The sequence below is a fragment of the Equus asinus genome, chromosome X (assembly GCF_041296235.1).
Source record: "Equus asinus isolate D_3611 breed Donkey chromosome X, EquAss-T2T_v2, whole genome shotgun sequence".
Taxonomy (NCBI): Eukaryota; Metazoa; Chordata; class Mammalia; order Perissodactyla; family Equidae; genus Equus; species Equus asinus.
Genome location: NC_091820.1, coordinates 120,896,574 through 120,914,596, shown reverse-complemented (window position 1 = coordinate 120,914,596; position 18,023 = coordinate 120,896,574). Strand labels below are relative to the sequence as shown.

General features: G+C 41.3%; 1 protein-coding gene across 1 annotated transcript; it reads left to right on the top strand.

Moving 5' to 3' along the window:
• The first annotated feature begins 386 nt into the window (after positions 1-386).
• On the top strand, positions 387-17,862 carry FRMD7 (FERM domain containing 7). The gene is made up of 8 exons (XM_014858449.3): positions 387-726; positions 8,175-8,289; positions 8,480-8,627; positions 11,385-11,480; positions 13,126-13,289; positions 14,588-14,656; positions 14,772-14,847; positions 15,930-17,862. The coding sequence occupies exons 1-8, from the start codon at positions 705-707 to the stop codon at positions 17,022-17,024; spliced, it is 1,785 nt and encodes a 594-aa protein (XP_014713935.2). The 5' UTR covers positions 387-704; the 3' UTR covers positions 17,025-17,862.
• Positions 17,863-18,023: the final 161 nt, after the last annotated feature.

Sequence of the window (18,023 nt, the reverse complement as noted above, 5' to 3'; positions counted from 1 at the left end):
AGAGAAGGTGGTCCAGGCAAAGGGGCAGAAGCATGGTCTCAAGGTTTTTATTTCTGAAACATAATCTTTTGTATAGGAGGCAGCCTAATTTCAGCGGCAGACCTGAGATCTGGTCACACTTTCACTACCTTTGGATGATATGACCTTGCCAAATACCTAACCTCTGTCTTTCCATAATTGTAAAATGGGGTGATTGCTCCTGCCTGGCCAACCTCCTATGTTGTTACGATAGTGACTACTTGTTCACATTTTATAAACAGCAGTACTGGCCTCCTGAGTGGGCTTATTCTTGCTAAATCTCCCTTTCTCTCTGGCTGGGTATGTGGCTTTGCGACGTGGCAGAAACCAGCAGAGGATGATTGGCCAACTCTCTGAAGTTGGCGGGAGGATTTGGCCGGGGTGATTCCTAATGGCTATGAGGCCTGCCAAAGTGCTGGATCAGCCGAGTTGTGGTCTAGTGCTGGTTTGGGGCTGAAGCAAAGCCTGTGCATTACTCACCACCTCAAAAAGGCATCTCACTGACTGGGGGCGCCGTTTCTTTCTTGAAACATCTTGGATCGGGGAGAAGGGAAATTCTTCTTTCTTGTTCCTGTTTCTTCTCAAGAGATTTTTCCCAACTTCTTTGCAGGTATCTTTTTACTCTTCAAATAAAGAAGGATTTGGCTCTAGGAAGGCTTCCGTGCAGTGACAACTGTACAGCGTTGATGGTATCTCACATCTTACAATGTAAGTAGCAAATGTTGGCTTTGGGGCCTATCAGCCAGGCAGAGAACCAAGCAAAGGAGCTGAGCACCTCCAACATGTCCATCACTGTGTTAGGACTTACAGAGGAGAGAAAGCCTGGATAAGATACATAGAAATAGCATGGTCCAGTAGAAACAGGCTGGTCATTGTAGTCATTGAGATTTGGATTCAAATCCTGTCTCTACTATGTTCTAACTGCTGTAGCCTTGGGTGAAGTCCCTGAGTTTCCTAGTCTTTAAAATAGTGACAAGAATACCTTCTCACAGAGTGTCATGTAGATTAAAAGTAAATGCTAATTTTCGTCTATCTCAGTTTAACTTTCCCCTCTCGCTGCCCGGGGCTTGCTGTCCAGGAGCTGGTTTGGACTAATCTGAGCATGGACTTTGCCAGGCAGGCCCCCACTCCCTCTGCTTACCCCAGGTTACGTTTCTGGTACGTGCTTTCTGCAGCAGACTGTCACGTTTGATGTGATTTCTGTGTTGTTCTTTATCATGATTCCAGAGAACAAAGCACAGAGTACAGCAGGTGGGGAGAGGCTAAAAGGGAAAAAGGCCCCAGGCATCTATTAGAGTTCCCTGTATCCTAGCAGCCAAGTAGTTGGACTAGGCTGAATAACGAAGGCAGGGAGAGGGAGGCCTGTGGATCAGTGGGGGCTTGCCGGGCTGGCCAGGTTGCTTCTGTATCCCTAAGGGCAGAATCGAGGCAGCTAGAGAAAGTATGTCTTCTTCTAGGGCTGGCTGGACTTTCTCTCTCTTCTAGTGAGTCATTACAAGAATAGGCCGCTCCTCACTATTCCTACAGGATCATGACTGCATTTTATTTTATTTTGTAAGTTCATTTTTTATCTCTATCGCTTACCTTCCTGACGGTCCAGAAGTGGTAGATTTCTGATTTCACTGGGAACTCTAGAATGAAGTGCTTGGGTAGGAACAGTGTGTGAATCAGTATTTACCAAATGACTCCTGACTGGGACAGGTGACGTGAGCCCCCGGATCTCAGGGAGGCAGTGAGTAATGGGATCAGTAGTAATCAGGGAAAGCTTAGGGAGGAGATGGCTTTCATGCTGGGCCTTAGAGGGACTCACAGGAATTGGAAATAGTACTAGGCAGAGAAAATAGCATGAAAAAAACTGGTGGTGGGACAGGAAGAAGTATATACTCAAGTGCAGCTCAAGCATAGGGTCTGTTTAGGAGAGAGAGCAGAAAAGTAAGCATCATTTTAAAGGGCCTTGAATGACAAGAACACCAACCATATTTCCAGTATTGTGCTTGGCTTGCTGGAGGGCATGGGGTAAGACAGATAGAGAAAACAATTTTGGAAGACTTATCCTTCTTAGCTACCTGTTAAGGCAGCACTGAGGGGATTGGGGGTCCCGGGACAGCCTCTGATGGGGGAGCCCAATTTCGTTCTTAATGATTCAGCATTATGGATTTGGGCATTCCCTAGTGGCCATTTCCGGCATAGCATAGAGCACTTCAGCTTTTCCGGAGGATATTTTGTCAATAGAAGCTCTTTCCATAGCAAAAAGCTGTTGTTCCAATGAGTCAGCTCTTTCCAATCCATCCAGTTCAGACTATTTCTCTGCATGCTAAGGCAGTGTGCAGAACACAACCAGACTGCTCATTCATTCACTCATTTCTTCACTCATCCAATATCTATGTTCTAGGCATTCAAGAACCTCCGCATTCGGACCTTCTCGTCTGCTTAAGTCTCTCTTATACCCCCCATGACTCTAGCCAGACACTGCCTCCCAAACATGATTTGTGCATTCCAAATGAAACCTCTCTTTTATGAATACCCTTAGTAACTCTTCTTTGTCATTCATTCAACAAAAATTTATTGAGTACTTACTACATGCCAAGGTACTATTATAGGCACTGGGAACATAGCAGTGAACTAAACAGACAAAAATCCTTGCTCTCATGAAGCTCATGTTTTGGCAGTGGAGGTGAATCTGATAATAACCAAAATAAGGAAATGTATACTGTATGTTAGACGGTGCTAACTGCATTGGAGAAAATGAAGTGTGGAAGGGAGATGGGGGAATTCTGGGGATGGGTACTGAATTTTTAAATAAGGTGGTCAAGGTAGGCTTCACTGTGAAGGTGACAGATGAACAAAGATTTGAAGGAGGTAAGAGAGCAAACCATGCAGAGATATGGTGAAGGGAGTTCCAGGCAGAGAGAAGATCCAGTGCAAAGGGCCTGAGACGAGAGTGTGCCCGGAGTGTTCAAGAAACATTGAACAGGCTTTGTGGCTGGCTGGAACTGACTGAGAGCGGGAGAGAGTAATCATGGAAGGCCTTAAAAGCATGTAAAAGACCTAGAACATTACTATAAGTGAGATGGGAAGGCATTGAAGCATTTGAAGCAGAAGAGTGAAATGATCTGAGTTAGGTTTTAACAAGATTATATTGGCTGCTGTGGTGAAAATAGAAACTTGTAATGAGTAGTAAATAGGCCATAGAGATCTATTGTACAATACAATGAATACAGACCATAATATTGTACCATAATGATGTAATGTGATAAATATCACTACAATGGCAATTGTATTAGAATGTATAAATGTATCAAAGTAACACATAGTACACCTTACATTTACACAATGTTACATGTCATTATTGAAATTTATTCAATAAAAATAAGAGAAAGAAAATAGACCTTATGAGGGAATGGTGGAAGGTGGGGAGACCAGAAAGAGGCTATTGCAGGAGAGAGAGATGATGGTAGTTTGGACCAGCGTGGTATCAGTGAAGATGCTAACATTTGCTATCTTCTGTTACTGATGATATTTACTCATTTGTATGTCGTAGGTCTCTCCCTAGATTGTCATAGTCTTGCGTGGAGAGAAAAACAAGCATGGTCGTATGTGTTCTTAGATTTTTCCTGAGGGTCGACGTACAGTCTTGTGCTTAATAAACAGGAAGATTAGTCTGTGTGTGTGTCTGTGTGTGTGTTTCTAATTTATTTTTAAAACCAGCTCCATTGAGGTATAATCTACATACGATAAAATTCACCCATTTTAAGTCCACAATTCAATGGTTTTTAGTAAATTTACAGAGTTGTGCAACCTTCACCACAGTCCAGTTTTAGAACATTTCCATCACACCAAAAGAAATCTCTCACACCCATTTGCAGTCACTCCCTGCTCCCAAGCTCAGCCCCAGCAACCACTAATTTACTTCTATTTCTATACATTTACCTTTTCTGGACATTTCATGTAATTGCAATGATCCACTATGTGGCCCTTTGTATCTGGCTTTTTTCACTCAGCATAATGTTTTTGAAATTCATTCACGTTCCAGCACGAATCACAACAGTCTGTTCCTTTCTGTTGCTGAGTAGTATTCCATTTTATGGATATACCACATTTTGTTTCTCTGTTTACCTGGTCATGGACATTTGGATTGTTTCCAGTTTAGCTGTTTTAAATAATGTTATGAACATTTATGTGCAAGTCTCTGTGTGGACACACGTTTTCATTTCTCTTGGGTAGATTCCCAGGAGTGTAATTTCTTCACCTTAAGGTAAATTTATGTTGAACATTTTAAGAAATTGCCAAACTGTTCTTCAAATTGGTACAATGGGGGCCGGCTGGGTGGTGCAGCCGTTAAGTTCGCATGTTCCACTTCGGCAGCCTGGGGTTCGCCGGTTCGGATCCCGGGCGTGGACACGGCACTGCTTGGCAAAAGCCATGCTGTGGCAGGCATCCCACATACAAAGTAGAGGAAGATGGGCACAGATGTTAGCTCAGGGCCAGTCTTCCTCAGCAAAAAGAGGGGGATTCGCAGCAGATGTTAGCTCAGGGCTTATCTTCTTCTTCAAAAAAAAATTGGTACAATAAAACCAGAAATGTATGAGGTTTCCAATTTCTCCACATCTTCACCAACACTTGGTATTGTCTAACTTTTTGATTATGGCCATTCTAGTGGATATGAAGAAGTATCTCACTGCAATCATAATTAGCATTTTCCTAATGACTAATGATGTTGAGTACCTTCTCATCTGCTTAATAACCATTCCTATGTTTTCTTTGGTAAAATGCCTATTTAAATCTTTTTTCATTTAAAAATGGGTTGTCTTCTAATTGAATTTTGAGATTTTTATATATTCTGATTAAAAGTCCTTTAAGAGATATGTAATTTGCAAATTTTCTCCCAATCTGCAGCTTAACTTTTCATTTTCTTAATGCTGTCTTTTGGAGTCCAACGATTTTTAATTTGATGGAATTCTATTTTCTCAATATGTTTTAGTGGATCATGCTTTTGGTGTTGTATCTAAGAACTCTTTGCCTAACCTAAGGTCACAAAGAGTTTCTCCTAAGTTTTCTTCTAGAACTTTTATAGGTTTACCTCTTAGGTTAAGGCCTATGATCCGTTTTGAATTATTTTTTGTATGTTTGTATGCTGTATGTTGTGAGGTAAAAGTCCAACTTCATTTTTTGCATGTGGGTGTTTATTTGTCCCATTTATTGAAAAGACTGTTATTTCCCCATTGAATTGTCTTGGCACCCTTGTCAGAAACCAACTGACCATAAATGTAAGGGCTTATTCCTTGATTCTCAACTATGATTCCTTGATCTATAAATCCTTATAGCAGTACCATACTGTCTTGTTTACTGTGGCTTTGTATTAAGCTTTGTAACAGGGAAGTGTACATCTTCCAACTTTGTTCTTCTTTTTCAAAATTGTTTTGGTTATTTTGCACCTGTGGATTTCCATGTGAATTTTAACATCGTTTGTCAATTTCTACAAAAATATTTAGTGGGAATTGCATTGAATTTATAGATCTATTTTGGCAGATTAATCATCTGAACAATATTAACTCTTCTAATCAGTGAACCTAAAGTGTCTCTTCATTTATATAGACCTTTAAAGAAATTCTCTCAGCAATGTTTTGTAATTTTCAGTATACAAGTCTTATACATCTTCAATTAAATCTATTCCTAAGCATTTTTTTATAAGCTATTATACTTGAAATTGTTTTCCTGGTTTCATTTTTTGATGGTTCATTGCTAGACAGTTACTTTTTGTATATTGATCTTTTACCTTGCTACCTTGATTAACTCATATATTACTTCTAGTAGGGTTTTTTTTGTGAATTCTTTAGGAGTTTCTACAGACAGGACCATGTTGACTGCAAGTAAAGACAGTTTTATCTCTTCCTTTTCAGTACAAATTCTTTATATTTCTTCTTGTTGCCTGATTGCACTGGAACCACCAGTACAATGTTGGAGAGAAGTGGCAAGAGCAGACATTCTTGTCTTGTTTCTGGTTTTAAGGGAAAGCATTCAGTTTCTCACCATTTAGTACGATTATGATGTTGGCTATAGGCTTTTCATAGATAATCTTTATCAGATTGAAAATGTTCCTTTCTATGTCGTGTTTGTTGAAGGTTTTCATCATAAATTGGTGTTGGATTTTGCCCAATGCTTTTTCTGCATCTATTGAGATGATAATTTTTTGTCCTTTATTCTATTAACATAGTATATCGCATTAATTAATCTTCACATGCTGAACTGATTTTGCAATCCTGGGATAAATCCCACTTGGTCATGATGTATAATCCTTTTTTATATGTTGCTGGATTCAGTTTACTAAGATTTTGTTGAGGATTTTTGCCTCTGTATTCATGAGGGATGTTGTTCTGTAGTTTTCTTTTCTTGTGATTTATTGGGCTGGTTTTGGTATCAGAGTAATACTGGCCTCTTAGAATGAGTTGGTAAGTATCCTTTCCTCTATTTTCTGGAAGAGTTTTGAGAGATTAGTGTTTATATCTTGTTTGAATATTTGACAGAATTCAGCAGTGAAACCATATGGGCTTGATTGAGTTTTAATGAGATTCATACATTTATCAATTTTGGCAAAAAATAAATAAAAGAGCCATTGATTTTTTTAAAAGCTTGTTATATGGATATTTTCATTATAACGTGGTTTTTCAAATATATATATACACCTCACTTGTCTAAAAATGAGCATGCCATCTGTTTAAAACACATTAGAAAATCAAGATAAAAGAGAAAATAACAGCTTTTCAGCACTTAAAATCAGTTCCCCTGTGTCTATGTGTTTAACTCAATAAGAGAGCAACACAGGATTCCGTGGAAAGTCTGTTTACTCATACAATTCATAAAATGCTAACAGGTTCGAATATCTGGGTTCCCTTTTTTTTTTGCATGTTAAAATGTGAATTTTAATTGTAAAAATTGTTGTGAGTTCCCTGTTTATGGTAGATTAGAAGTCACAATTTAGAACCAAGTGGAGACCTTTTCAATGACCAAGAAATGATTTGTATCAATCTGACAGAGAGGGAGAAAGCACAAAAATTATAAAGAAGACATAAGAGTTCAAAAATTGAAACAGTTTGAAGCCATTTACTGTAGGGGCAGATGATCCTATATACTTCAATTGCCTTTGTAGGCATAGTGCTATAACAGATATTTATAACAATAAACTGGAGACATCTAGAAAAGAATCGATTATGATCAAGGATAAACCGCCAGTGATTTGCAACAGCCAGAATGATTTTCAGAATGATTCATCTAGTGAGGATTCCAGATAGCTGGGGTTTTACTAGATTCTCGATGTACAGAATGATGAATGGCTGTGACTGGCTGGCATTGTAGTTGGCATTTTATTCTCCTTTCTTGATAATGTATGATCAGAGTGGAGTAAGGTTAGGGGGCTGTGTTAGTTTGCTAGGGCTGCCACAACAAAATACCACAGATTAGATGGCTTAAATGACAGAAATTGATTTTCTCACAATTATGGAGGGTAGACATCCAAGATTGAAGTGTCAGCAGTTTTGGTTTCTTCGGAGGCCTCTCCCTTGGCTTTCTGAGTGTTGCCCTCTTGAAGCGCCCTCACCTGGTCTTTCCTCTGTGCATCTGCATTCCTGGGGTCTCCCTGTGTATCCAAATTTCCTCTTCTCGTGAGGACACCAGCAGATTGAATTAGGGCCCACCCTACTGCCTCATTTTAACGTAATCTCTTTTATAGGCCCTATCTCTAAAGACAGTCACATTTTGAAGTGCTGGAGGTTAGGACTTCTACATATGCATTTGAGAAGGGGGGATACAATTCAGCCCATACCAGGGACTGATCAGAAGTAGAAGAGATCATAAACAGAGTGTGGGAGAAAAAAATAACAAAATATTCACCTGTGGTCCTGGAGTCTTTCAGACCTACACTGTGTCTGTGACTTCCTATACTGAGACTTCATAGCCCACTGCTCCTGATTTGAAAAAGAACCAGTTAGCTCCTCCCCATATACTAAAACATAAATACACATAAAGTATGGATGGGAGGCCTAGGGCTGCACTGGCTACCAAAAAAAGGGCTGTTTGGGGGAGGTCAGAGAGTCTGCTGGGTGCTCTGTTACTTAACTCCTCAATGGTAGTGTGAAAAATGTCACTTTTCTGTCATGTAGCAGAACTGGGAGACTTTCACGAAGAAACAGATAGAAAACATCTGGCACGAACCCGGTACTTACCGAACCAAGACTGTTTAGAGAGCAAGATCACGCACTTTCATCAGAAGCACATGTAAGTACTTTAACTGGCACCTGCTTCCACCAGCGGAGAACACTAAAGCTGGGGACAGACTCTTAAAAGCAAGCCCTTAAGTCAGAGAAGCTTCAGGCTCAGGAAAACACTGAGCTCCTCATGGAGCTCTCAGGGCGAAGGTGTCATTCTGGCTGCATTTATTAGGCTCATAAATTCCTTCCTCTTGCAGTGGCAGGAGCCCAGCTGAATCTGACATTCTGCTACTGGACATAGCGAGGAAGTTGGATATGTATGGCATCAGGCCTCACCCTGCCAGTGATGGCGAAGGGATGCAGATCCACCTGGCTGTTGCTCACATGGGCGTACTGGTGTTACGGGTAACAACTCTTTCCTTTAAAATCCTTCACCTTTGGGGGTTATCTTGGCTCAAACTTGGGTATCCACTCCAAGGTGACTTCACCCTTCAGTCTTACCACCAGCCAGAAAGGGAGGTGATACTTGGAAGTGTTTTGGATAAGTTCTCTCCCTTCAGTGTGCTTTGCTTCCATTTACAGTCTGTAACTGACTCTTCTGGTTCTGAGGAGCTCACACGTTAGATCAGGCCAGCATGGTGGAGAGACGAAGTCAAGAGGGTCTTTGGAAATTTTAGACCTAAATAAGAATATGGATTTTGGCATTGTAAAAGCTTAGGCTCTGACACACAGGGCATTCAACCTGTTCAAATCCAGCAGAAACAACCTGAAGGGTCCAAAATGTGGTGTTCTCGTTCAGTTACTGGTTTCATTGGAGGTGCCCAGTGCCAGCTGGTAGGGAATTAGTGACCAACCCCGCCAGCAATTGTTGCTGTTTACTGGCTCATCCTTTCCCAAGGACTTTGTTTTCCCGGTTAGAAACCAACTCAGGGCTCTCTGATCCTCCATCATTATTAATCCTCCTCCAAGGAACTTGGCCAGAGGCTATTTTGTCAGCAGTTTTTCAGTCCATTATGTCTCCTCACATCTGTAAACATTCAATGAATTTAGATCCAAGTTGAAGTTCGAGAACACTTGCCTAATCTTCAAAATGATGGGCAGATACCTAGACCGGTTTGCAAATGAATTACTTGTGAGAGAGGAAGGGGTGACCTTAGACCCAATGACTCCCAGGACTGAATTACAGTGCCGAGGTAAGTCACAAAGCAGGTCAGGTGCAGACTTGACTAAAAGAATCTTGATCTTCTCATTTATTTGGTTGTAAACTTTACAGCATGAGAGTCACATTGATGGACAAAAGGCCCTATGGATCACAGGCATACCTGTTCACCTAGGAGGAAATTTTTACCCATTCCACTCTAAGCCCTGATCCTTGCCATTTCCTATCTCATAGAGAAGATGAGGAGAGTAAGGGAGCAAGGCCATCATGTTAGTTGTTATCTCTTTTGGTGTGAATACTACGGGCAGTTGGAAACAATATAGCTGGCATGTTTTGTCCTACCCCAAATCCAGTCAAAGAATACTTAAGTATCGAGTTCATTCTATGTCTTCTTCATTGTATTATTCCTTCTTTAAAAAAAACATCAGCTTGGGGGGCTGGCCCCGTGGCTGAGTGGTTAAGTTCGCGCGCTCCGCTGCAGGCGGCCCAGTGTTTCGTTGGTTCGAATCCTGGGCGCGGACATGGCACTGCTTGTCGGACCACGCTGAGGCAGCGTCCCACATGCCACAACTAGAAGGACCCACAACGAAGAATATACAACTATGTACTGGGGGGCTTTGGGGAGAAAAAGGAAAAAATAAAATCTTTAAAAAAAAATCAGCTTTATTAAGATATGATTTTCATACCATAAAATTCATCTGTTTCAACTGTACAATTCAATGGGTTTGAGTATATTTACAGAGTTGGGCCAAGCTCTAGAGCTACAGAGGTAAACAGGAATGATTCTGACTTCACGGAACTTGCATTCTAATAGGGGGAGGATAGACAATTCAACAAGTAATTATAAACAAATGTGATGTGCTTTGAGCTGGAAGTATGAGGTGCTAAGGTCACACGTGTAAAAGGGGCTTAACATTTAAGCTGAGACCTGAGGAGGTTATCCAGACCAAAGGGGTAGGGTTGGCAGATGAGGGAATGTGTGCCAGAGAAAAGGCACAACACAAAGGCCCTGAGAAGCATAAAGGATGGCATAATCAAGAAACTAACATTAAGCATGACACATGGCTCCTGTCATTAAGATACTCACAATTTACTTGGAGAGACCAGAAAAATAGTGATCAATATCAGATAGTAAGTAATCAAAGGTAATCTATCATATTAACTCATAGTTGCACAACAAGTATACACAACAAACTAATAAATGTGGTTACCTGTGGAGAATGGCTATATGGGGACAGAGGTAGGAGTGGCAGTGGTGGGAGTAAGACTTCCCAATATATATATTTTTGTACACCTTTGATTTTTGGACCAGGTGAACAAACAACTACCAACCAGCCAACCAGCCAACCAGCCAAAAGAGCAAAACTGTTTGGGCAGTCCAGGAGAGCCAGAGGAGTTCGGAAGAGTTAGAAATGGGTGCAGCCTGCAGTAATTATATAGAATATCCTAGAAGGGTTGCTACCAGAGCTGGCAAGAAGGCCTAACTGTGGGGAAGGCCTTCTGGGTAAGGAGAATGAGGAGACCTATGGGAGGGAAGGTGCAGAGTTGGGTGTTTTCTAGGAGCAGTGAGATATAAGGTTAGATAGTCAATGTAATTGGGGCAAGAAAATCCATGATGCAGACAGCGAAGAGTTATGGAAAGAGTTTGAGTCAATGGGGTGGCAGGATAAATAGGAGTTTTTTAAGTAGTTGAATCTGGAAACATGGGAAGTGGTGAGATTACAGAAGCTATTACAGTAATCTTTTTCTATTGTGATCTCTCGATCCTGGTTAGAAACCTTTCCCAGGCATACCCCTTCTTGCATTTCAGAGCAGCCTTGTGTCCCGCCTGGAGTGCCTTCTTTGGGCTATGACTTCTACCTACTATGACAAGCTCAGTCTGTGCGAGCGCTAGATCAAGGATAGTCCTGTTCATGAAGTACATTTTTAAACAGGTTTACATTGTCTTACAAACAAGCTTGTGCTAATGTTCATCCTGAAATTTGCCATGTGGTTCATTATAGGGAAATACAAAGATCAATACTTTCAACTGGGCTAAAATCCGCAAGTTGAGTTTTAAGAGAAAGCATTTTCTCATCAAACTTCACGCCAACATCTTGGTAAGTATTTTTCTAATAAATTCTTTTACTTTCTGCACACTTGAGATTTCTTGGTTGTTCCTGCAAATGGTTTGAATAGGAGTGGTGAAAGCTGGCTGGCCCCGAGGGGGGATGGACTCCCTCTTTTGCCTCTACATAAATAAAACAGAGCTTTAGTCATATTTTTACTAAAGGCAAAACACTAAGAAATCCTATTGGCAGTTCCGAATGAATGAAGAAATAGGAAAATGGGGTGGCTGGGATGAAAGACAAGTCTCCTTAGAAACCATTTTTCAGGGATTTGATGAATCAAATGGAAGTGACTACATCCAGGAGTATTGACATATTCATCTGATGTTATCTGCTCCATTTTATGAAGTCTTTTTATCTTCTTTCCTTAAGCAAAAATAATTCAACACCTACTATATGCCAAAGCAGGATGTGGGGGGGGGGCAGTGAGTGTATAGTAAGCAAAAGAAGCAATTATTGGTCAAGGCTGTGTTGTACGGAGTAAGACAAAGGTACTAGAAAGGATGTTCTTTTGTGACTATAAAGGAAATGAAAAATGTTTATCATGAAAAGTATTTATCAAGACGTTTGTCAACTACAGAAGATCCAGTAGTTTGGGCTTCGTTCTCTGGATCTTAGCCTTATATAAAAGTATTCAGGGGGCTGGCCTGGTGGAGTAGTGGTTAAGTTTGTGATCTCCACTTCGGTGGCCCAGGGTTCAGGGGTTTGGATCCCCAGCACAGACCTGCACACTGCTCATCAAGCCATGCTGTGGCAGTGTCCCACGTACAAAATGGAGGAGGATTGGCACAGATGTTAGCTCAACAAGAATCTTCCTCAAGCAAAAGGAGGAGGATTGGCAATGGATGTTACCTCAGGGCCAATCTTCTTCACCAAAAAAAAGTTTTCATTTGAGCAGTTTAGGAGACTGTCCAGTGTAAGCTCATGGAGAGTCCCAGGGCTGCATACAGGAACCTGGAAAGGAATGAGAGAAGGTGGGAGGGCAGCAGAGTGGGTTGGTGCGGCTGTTGAAAACAGGGCTACATGCATCCATGGGCAAATGGGGCTATATAGTGAGTCGGGGGATGGGTAAAACTTGAACTTTAGATCTGACAGGCTAAGCTCCCCTAGAGCAAATTAGACTATGCTAAACGAGCAATACAGAGCATCAGAGAAACAAGGGAGTGTAGAAAGGAAGAAGTGTTTCTAGGTGGCATGTTAAAAAGACTCATGTACGTGTAATCATCCTATAAATCCTACCATCTGTAAGGAAATCTCCTCCCGCTCCTTTCCTGTTGGTCATTTATAACTTCTTGTCACCTTGAAAGGATGCCTTTTGATGTTCATTTTGACCTAATTTACAACTTTATGAAAACGTTCCTGGCAGAGAAGAGGGGGTAAAAAAGCATTGGAGGTGAGGGGGGTGTGCAAAGCAAGGTTTGCTTTTTAGAGAAGGCTCTGTTTTTGAGCAGGGGCCCTGTCTCTTCCTCAGAAGGTTGCCGATCATTTGGTTTCAGTAGGTGTGAAGCCTATAGGGAGCCAAGTGGAAAATCAGAAGCTGCATGGGCCCCTGGGCCAGTAGTTTGGAAGGCGTTGGGATTTCAGGTCTTTGATATTCTTGAAGGGTGTTTTGCTTGATGGAAATTGGTTTATACAGGTGTTGTGCAAGGACACCTTGGAGTTCACCATGGCCAGCCGAGATGCCTGCAAGGCTTTCTGGAAGACTTGTGTGGAGTACCATGCTTTCTTCCGACTTTCCGAAGAGCCCAAATCAAAGCCCAAAACCCTACTCTGCAGCAAAGGTTCCAGTTTCCGCTATAGGTAATTAAATATTGCACACAGGCAAACTACACACACAACTTCTTTTCAATAACATGAAAGGCAGTAAGAGGAGCTTGAGTTCTAGAAGCAATAAAGAATCCATTTCAATCACTCAAAGGATGTTGCCCTTTACTGCTCATTCTCTGACGCATTAAGTACATATTTCCTAACTGGGAGGCCGGGGGAGGGGAGCACCCTACTTAAGAGGTTAGATCGGAATCTCGGCAAGGGTGGGGGACATATGCAGCTTGAGAAAACATATTCAACGAACCTATTGTTTTTCTTATATGCAACCCATGAAAAGGAAAGCTCAACAACATCCGTTTGGTAGTGGTTAGGCAAAAGATGTGTGAGAAAGCACTGGAGGGGCTAAGGGATTGGAAAGGTTGAGCAATGTTGCAGTAGAGGCTCCTTACTATAGGTAACACTTTGGAGGAATGGAAATGAGGTCGAAATGAGATCTTGTTTTCACTTGAACACACCAGCTTAGGAATTCTTTGGAAGAAGCTTTCAAAACTCTTAGCTAAGATAAAAAAATTCTAATCGAATGCTTCCCATAAGAAATTTTTCAAACAATGGAAGCCTACCCCAGTAAGAACTGAGATTTTAAAAACGTACTTATTTTTGATGGAATCTTTCTAAAATGTATTCTACAAATCCTTGCCTTCTTAAACAGATGATACTGAGCATATTTTGCCCTTTTCTTAATGACCTGAGTTATTAGAAACATTGCTTATTATCCTCTGCAGGCAGCTGTAGCAGCAATGGCCTCAGGGTGGGGGAGGCATGTCAGACCCTGCACCTCAGTGATAAATGGCCCAGACTTTTTGGATTTTATCATTCCATGATTTCTTTTTGGGCTCTTGTGTTTCTCCTGGCAGTCAGCTGGCTTTCTTGGCCAGTGTGTGTCTGACTGGAGATTCTACTGTCTGGTTAGCTGTTTGTCTTCTGCCATGGATTGGGAAACCGGATAAATAGCCTCACTAGAAATTGTGTGTAAATGCAGAGGTAAGGAAAAGGCCTTGAAAGAAAAGTACATGAGTTTTCAAGGCCAGAATTTTTAACTGTTGTATAGCCCTGCTCAGAGGCTTTTAAAAGTTTCTGGGTTCTGAGTAGTTAAGACTGCTCTATGCCTGGTCCTTGGATAAGTATTATCATTCATGTGATGGCCAAAGATTCATGACATACGTCATTCATCCAAACTCTTTTTTGTCAACAACAAATGAGGCCGTCAAGTTTTAGTAGCCTCCTGGCTTACTGCCAGCATTAATAAAATGATTATCTCGTTCTTATAATAGTGGAAGAACCCAAAGGCAACTTTTGGAATATGGAAAAAAAGGAAGGTTGAAGAGCTTGCCATTTGAAAGGTACATAGTTTTGTTTCTCCCTCTCATGTTGATTTTAAGTTGAATTTGGAGATTTATATGTATCCTGTATTCACACGAAGACTGTTTCAATTCCTTCTCTGTTTGGGGATTTCAGGAAACATTATCCATCTCAGTACCATGAACGGCAGTGCAGGTCCTCGCCAGACCTCCTCTCTGATGTGTCAAAACAAGTAGGTTTCTGAAAATTCCTTCTTCTTCAGATAAATGTAATGTGCCCACATTCCAAATGCTTCCAAGAATTGATTCTGCCAGAATCTCCCAGTGTGTAAAAAGGTTACTCTGTTCAAGTAGGTCGGCCTCCTGGGGAGGTCTGTTAGCTCAGTCTTTCCAGCCAATAGAAGACCATTTAGTAAACTACCAGCAGTGCGTACCCTATAGACTGGAAGCATCTGGCACATCTTTAAATTGCAACCTGAATTGCTAACATCTTGCAAAATGCAGATGCAAATGAATTTCTATGGCTTCGTATTTTTAAAACTAAAAGCTCTGCTTTTTAACCTATGAAAATCTTAAGGCGTAGAGGAAGCTATAAGGTCTTGGGTTAAGGTTTTAAAGTACTTTTGCTGTGTAATTTTGTAACTTAATTTAGGAACAAAGTGCTATTCTCCTGGAACTGTGAGATGAAGGCTTCACTTGAGTTTTATAGTATGAACCATGTTAATCATTTTTCTTTTGCTCTCTCTACAAAAAAATTAATTATAGGTCTCATAAACTCACGTCTTCATGCAAGTCACAGGCAGTTTTTATCTGAAAGGCATCACAGAGATATAATGCTGGAAGATGCCATCTAAGACATGACACTCTCATGCCATTCATAGCCCTCCTCCCCACCATTTTACAGAAAATGGGGAGGAGGCTGGAACAGGGAGGTTAGGAGACTTGCCTAAGGCCACACAGCTAGTCAAAGGCAGAGCCAGGACAAAAGGAAGCACTCCTGGCTCATTGATACAACTACTAAACCATACTGCTTGAAGCACAATGCTGGCTGAACGACATAGAGAACTCGGAGGCTGGGAGTGGGATGGCATTGAGAAAGGATCGCGTCATAGGTATTTTTTATCGCATGAATTGGGATATGGTAGAAGTTATTACCCTTCTGTTACATATTCATCAACCCTGGAATAGAATATGGATTGAAATGACTTCTTGAAAAACTACCTTTGCAAAATTCAAGGCTAATTTAGATCCCTGCCCCGACCCCAACCAAATGGCTTTTTCCATCTTTTACCAATAATATGTCCTTTCTCTCCAGGTGGAAGATTTGAGACTAGCATACAGCGGTGGGTACTACCGAAATGTGAATGGAGTGCATGCATCTGAGCCGGTGCTAGACAGTCGGAGGAGAAATTCTGCAGTGGAGGTGACGTTTGCAGCCGAGCTGGAGCGTTCCAAACCAGAAGCGGATCCCACATCATTACATCAGTCCCAAAGCAGTTCCTCTTTCCCTTTTATTTATACAGACCCTGTCTTTAAAACTGACCCCGATCCTGCCACTGATCCCAGAGACTACTTTGAGGAAAGGAGTCCTCTAAGCTCCTTCCGAACAAGCTGTAAGTTTGCTGACAATCACATGAGCACATCTTCTGGCCTGACAAGCAAAGTGAGTCCAGCAAGGCAGCTAACTTACACAGATGTGCCCTATATCCCTTGTACTGGTCAGCAGGTTGATATCATGCCTCCTCAAGTCTTTTTTTATGTGGACAGACCACCCCAGGTGCCCCGACGGTCTCCAATCATGGCAGAGGAAAGGGAAAGGCAAGATAACTGTCTAGAGCCCACTGCAATGAAGCCGGCCAAAAAAAGCCCAAGGAATGTCAGAATGAAGAGCTTTCAGCAAGACTTTCAAGAACTCCAAGAAGCTATGGCCAGGACTAGTGGTAGGAGCAACATCAATGTAGATCCAGAAGAGGAAGACCCAAATTTAGAAGATGCATTTGCAAGTAACATTCAAGAGCAAACCCCTAAACGATCCCAGAGCCAATCAGACATGAAAACTATCCGTTTTCCTTTTGGGTCAGAATTTAGACCTTTAGGGCCTTGTCCTGCTCTGAGTCGTAAAGCTGACCTGTTTACATATATGTTTGCAGAGCAGGACTTTCCACCAGTTCTAATGGATCAGGGAGCAGCAGAAAGATGTGTAGCCAGTGAATCCAGTGATTCTGAATCAGAGATTCTTAAACCAGACTACTACTCTTTGTATGGCAAAGGAATAAGGTCACCCATGGCCAGAATCCGCTTGTCTTCTGGTAGTCTACAGCTAGACGAAGAAGATGAAGATGTTTCTTTCACTACACCAACTGCTGAAGACAGGACTTTTCTAAAACCGTGTAATTACTTTTTAACTTAAAAATGTGAACTCTACGGACATTCCTGGGCCAGTTCCATGTTACCAACTTAGGTAAAAAATTAGGAACCTTCTGCATAAACCACTTTTTTAGTTAGTATTCCTTGGTATTAATGGAATCCTCTAAGTTTGGGCACCTAGCTTATGAAATATCCAGCTGCTGCCTCGATCCTCAAGCTCCACTCTTGTGTTCCCTCGGAAGGGTCTCTGGACCATGCCCTCTCCTCACCAGCACTGTGGTGGGGTGAGGTGGGTATTTGTCATCTCCATTATACATTTCTCCATAGAGACATTATAAATGAAAGTCAGGCTCTTCAACACTGAAGAATGGTAACAGTAGGGGTTGGCATATAGAATTGGCTTCTGATGTCATTTAGTGATTTAGTAGATTGTGACTGTGTCGGTCATTTTGTTCTTAATACTATGACTAAAGGTTTCAGTCCTCATTATTTGCGTGGGGCCTGGTAAAAATGGTCCTGTTATATGTTAAGGACTTTAATTTTTATAACATATACTAGGGGGAGCATGGCCCTCCTATATCTCAGGAACAAGACAGTGGCATAGATCCTCTCAACACAAGTCTATAACTCATCTAGGAACTGGCAGAATTCTAAACCTCAAAAATTCATGAATTAATCAATTGCTAAAGCCAGATATATGCCTGATGAAGATATGATGTTTGACTTATTACTTCTCTATTCTTAACTATCTATTATATGTAGCGAAAGATAAAAGTTAACATGGTGTTTATTTAATCTCTCCTGCGAGAATTGATTTTTTGCTATATCTTGTTGCATGTACGTAATGTAGGCAAGGGAATGAGATGAATAGTATTTTAATAAAGAGCAATGGAAATCCATTTATTTAAAAAATAATTTGTAAGTATGATCTTCCTTTTGTTTTAATCAATTTCAGAAGTGGTTGGTTCTAGTCTATTACTAAGGGAAGGGACAGTTAGAGAACAAGGAAAAGAGGGAGGCATGTGAAAATGCCTAGTAAGGG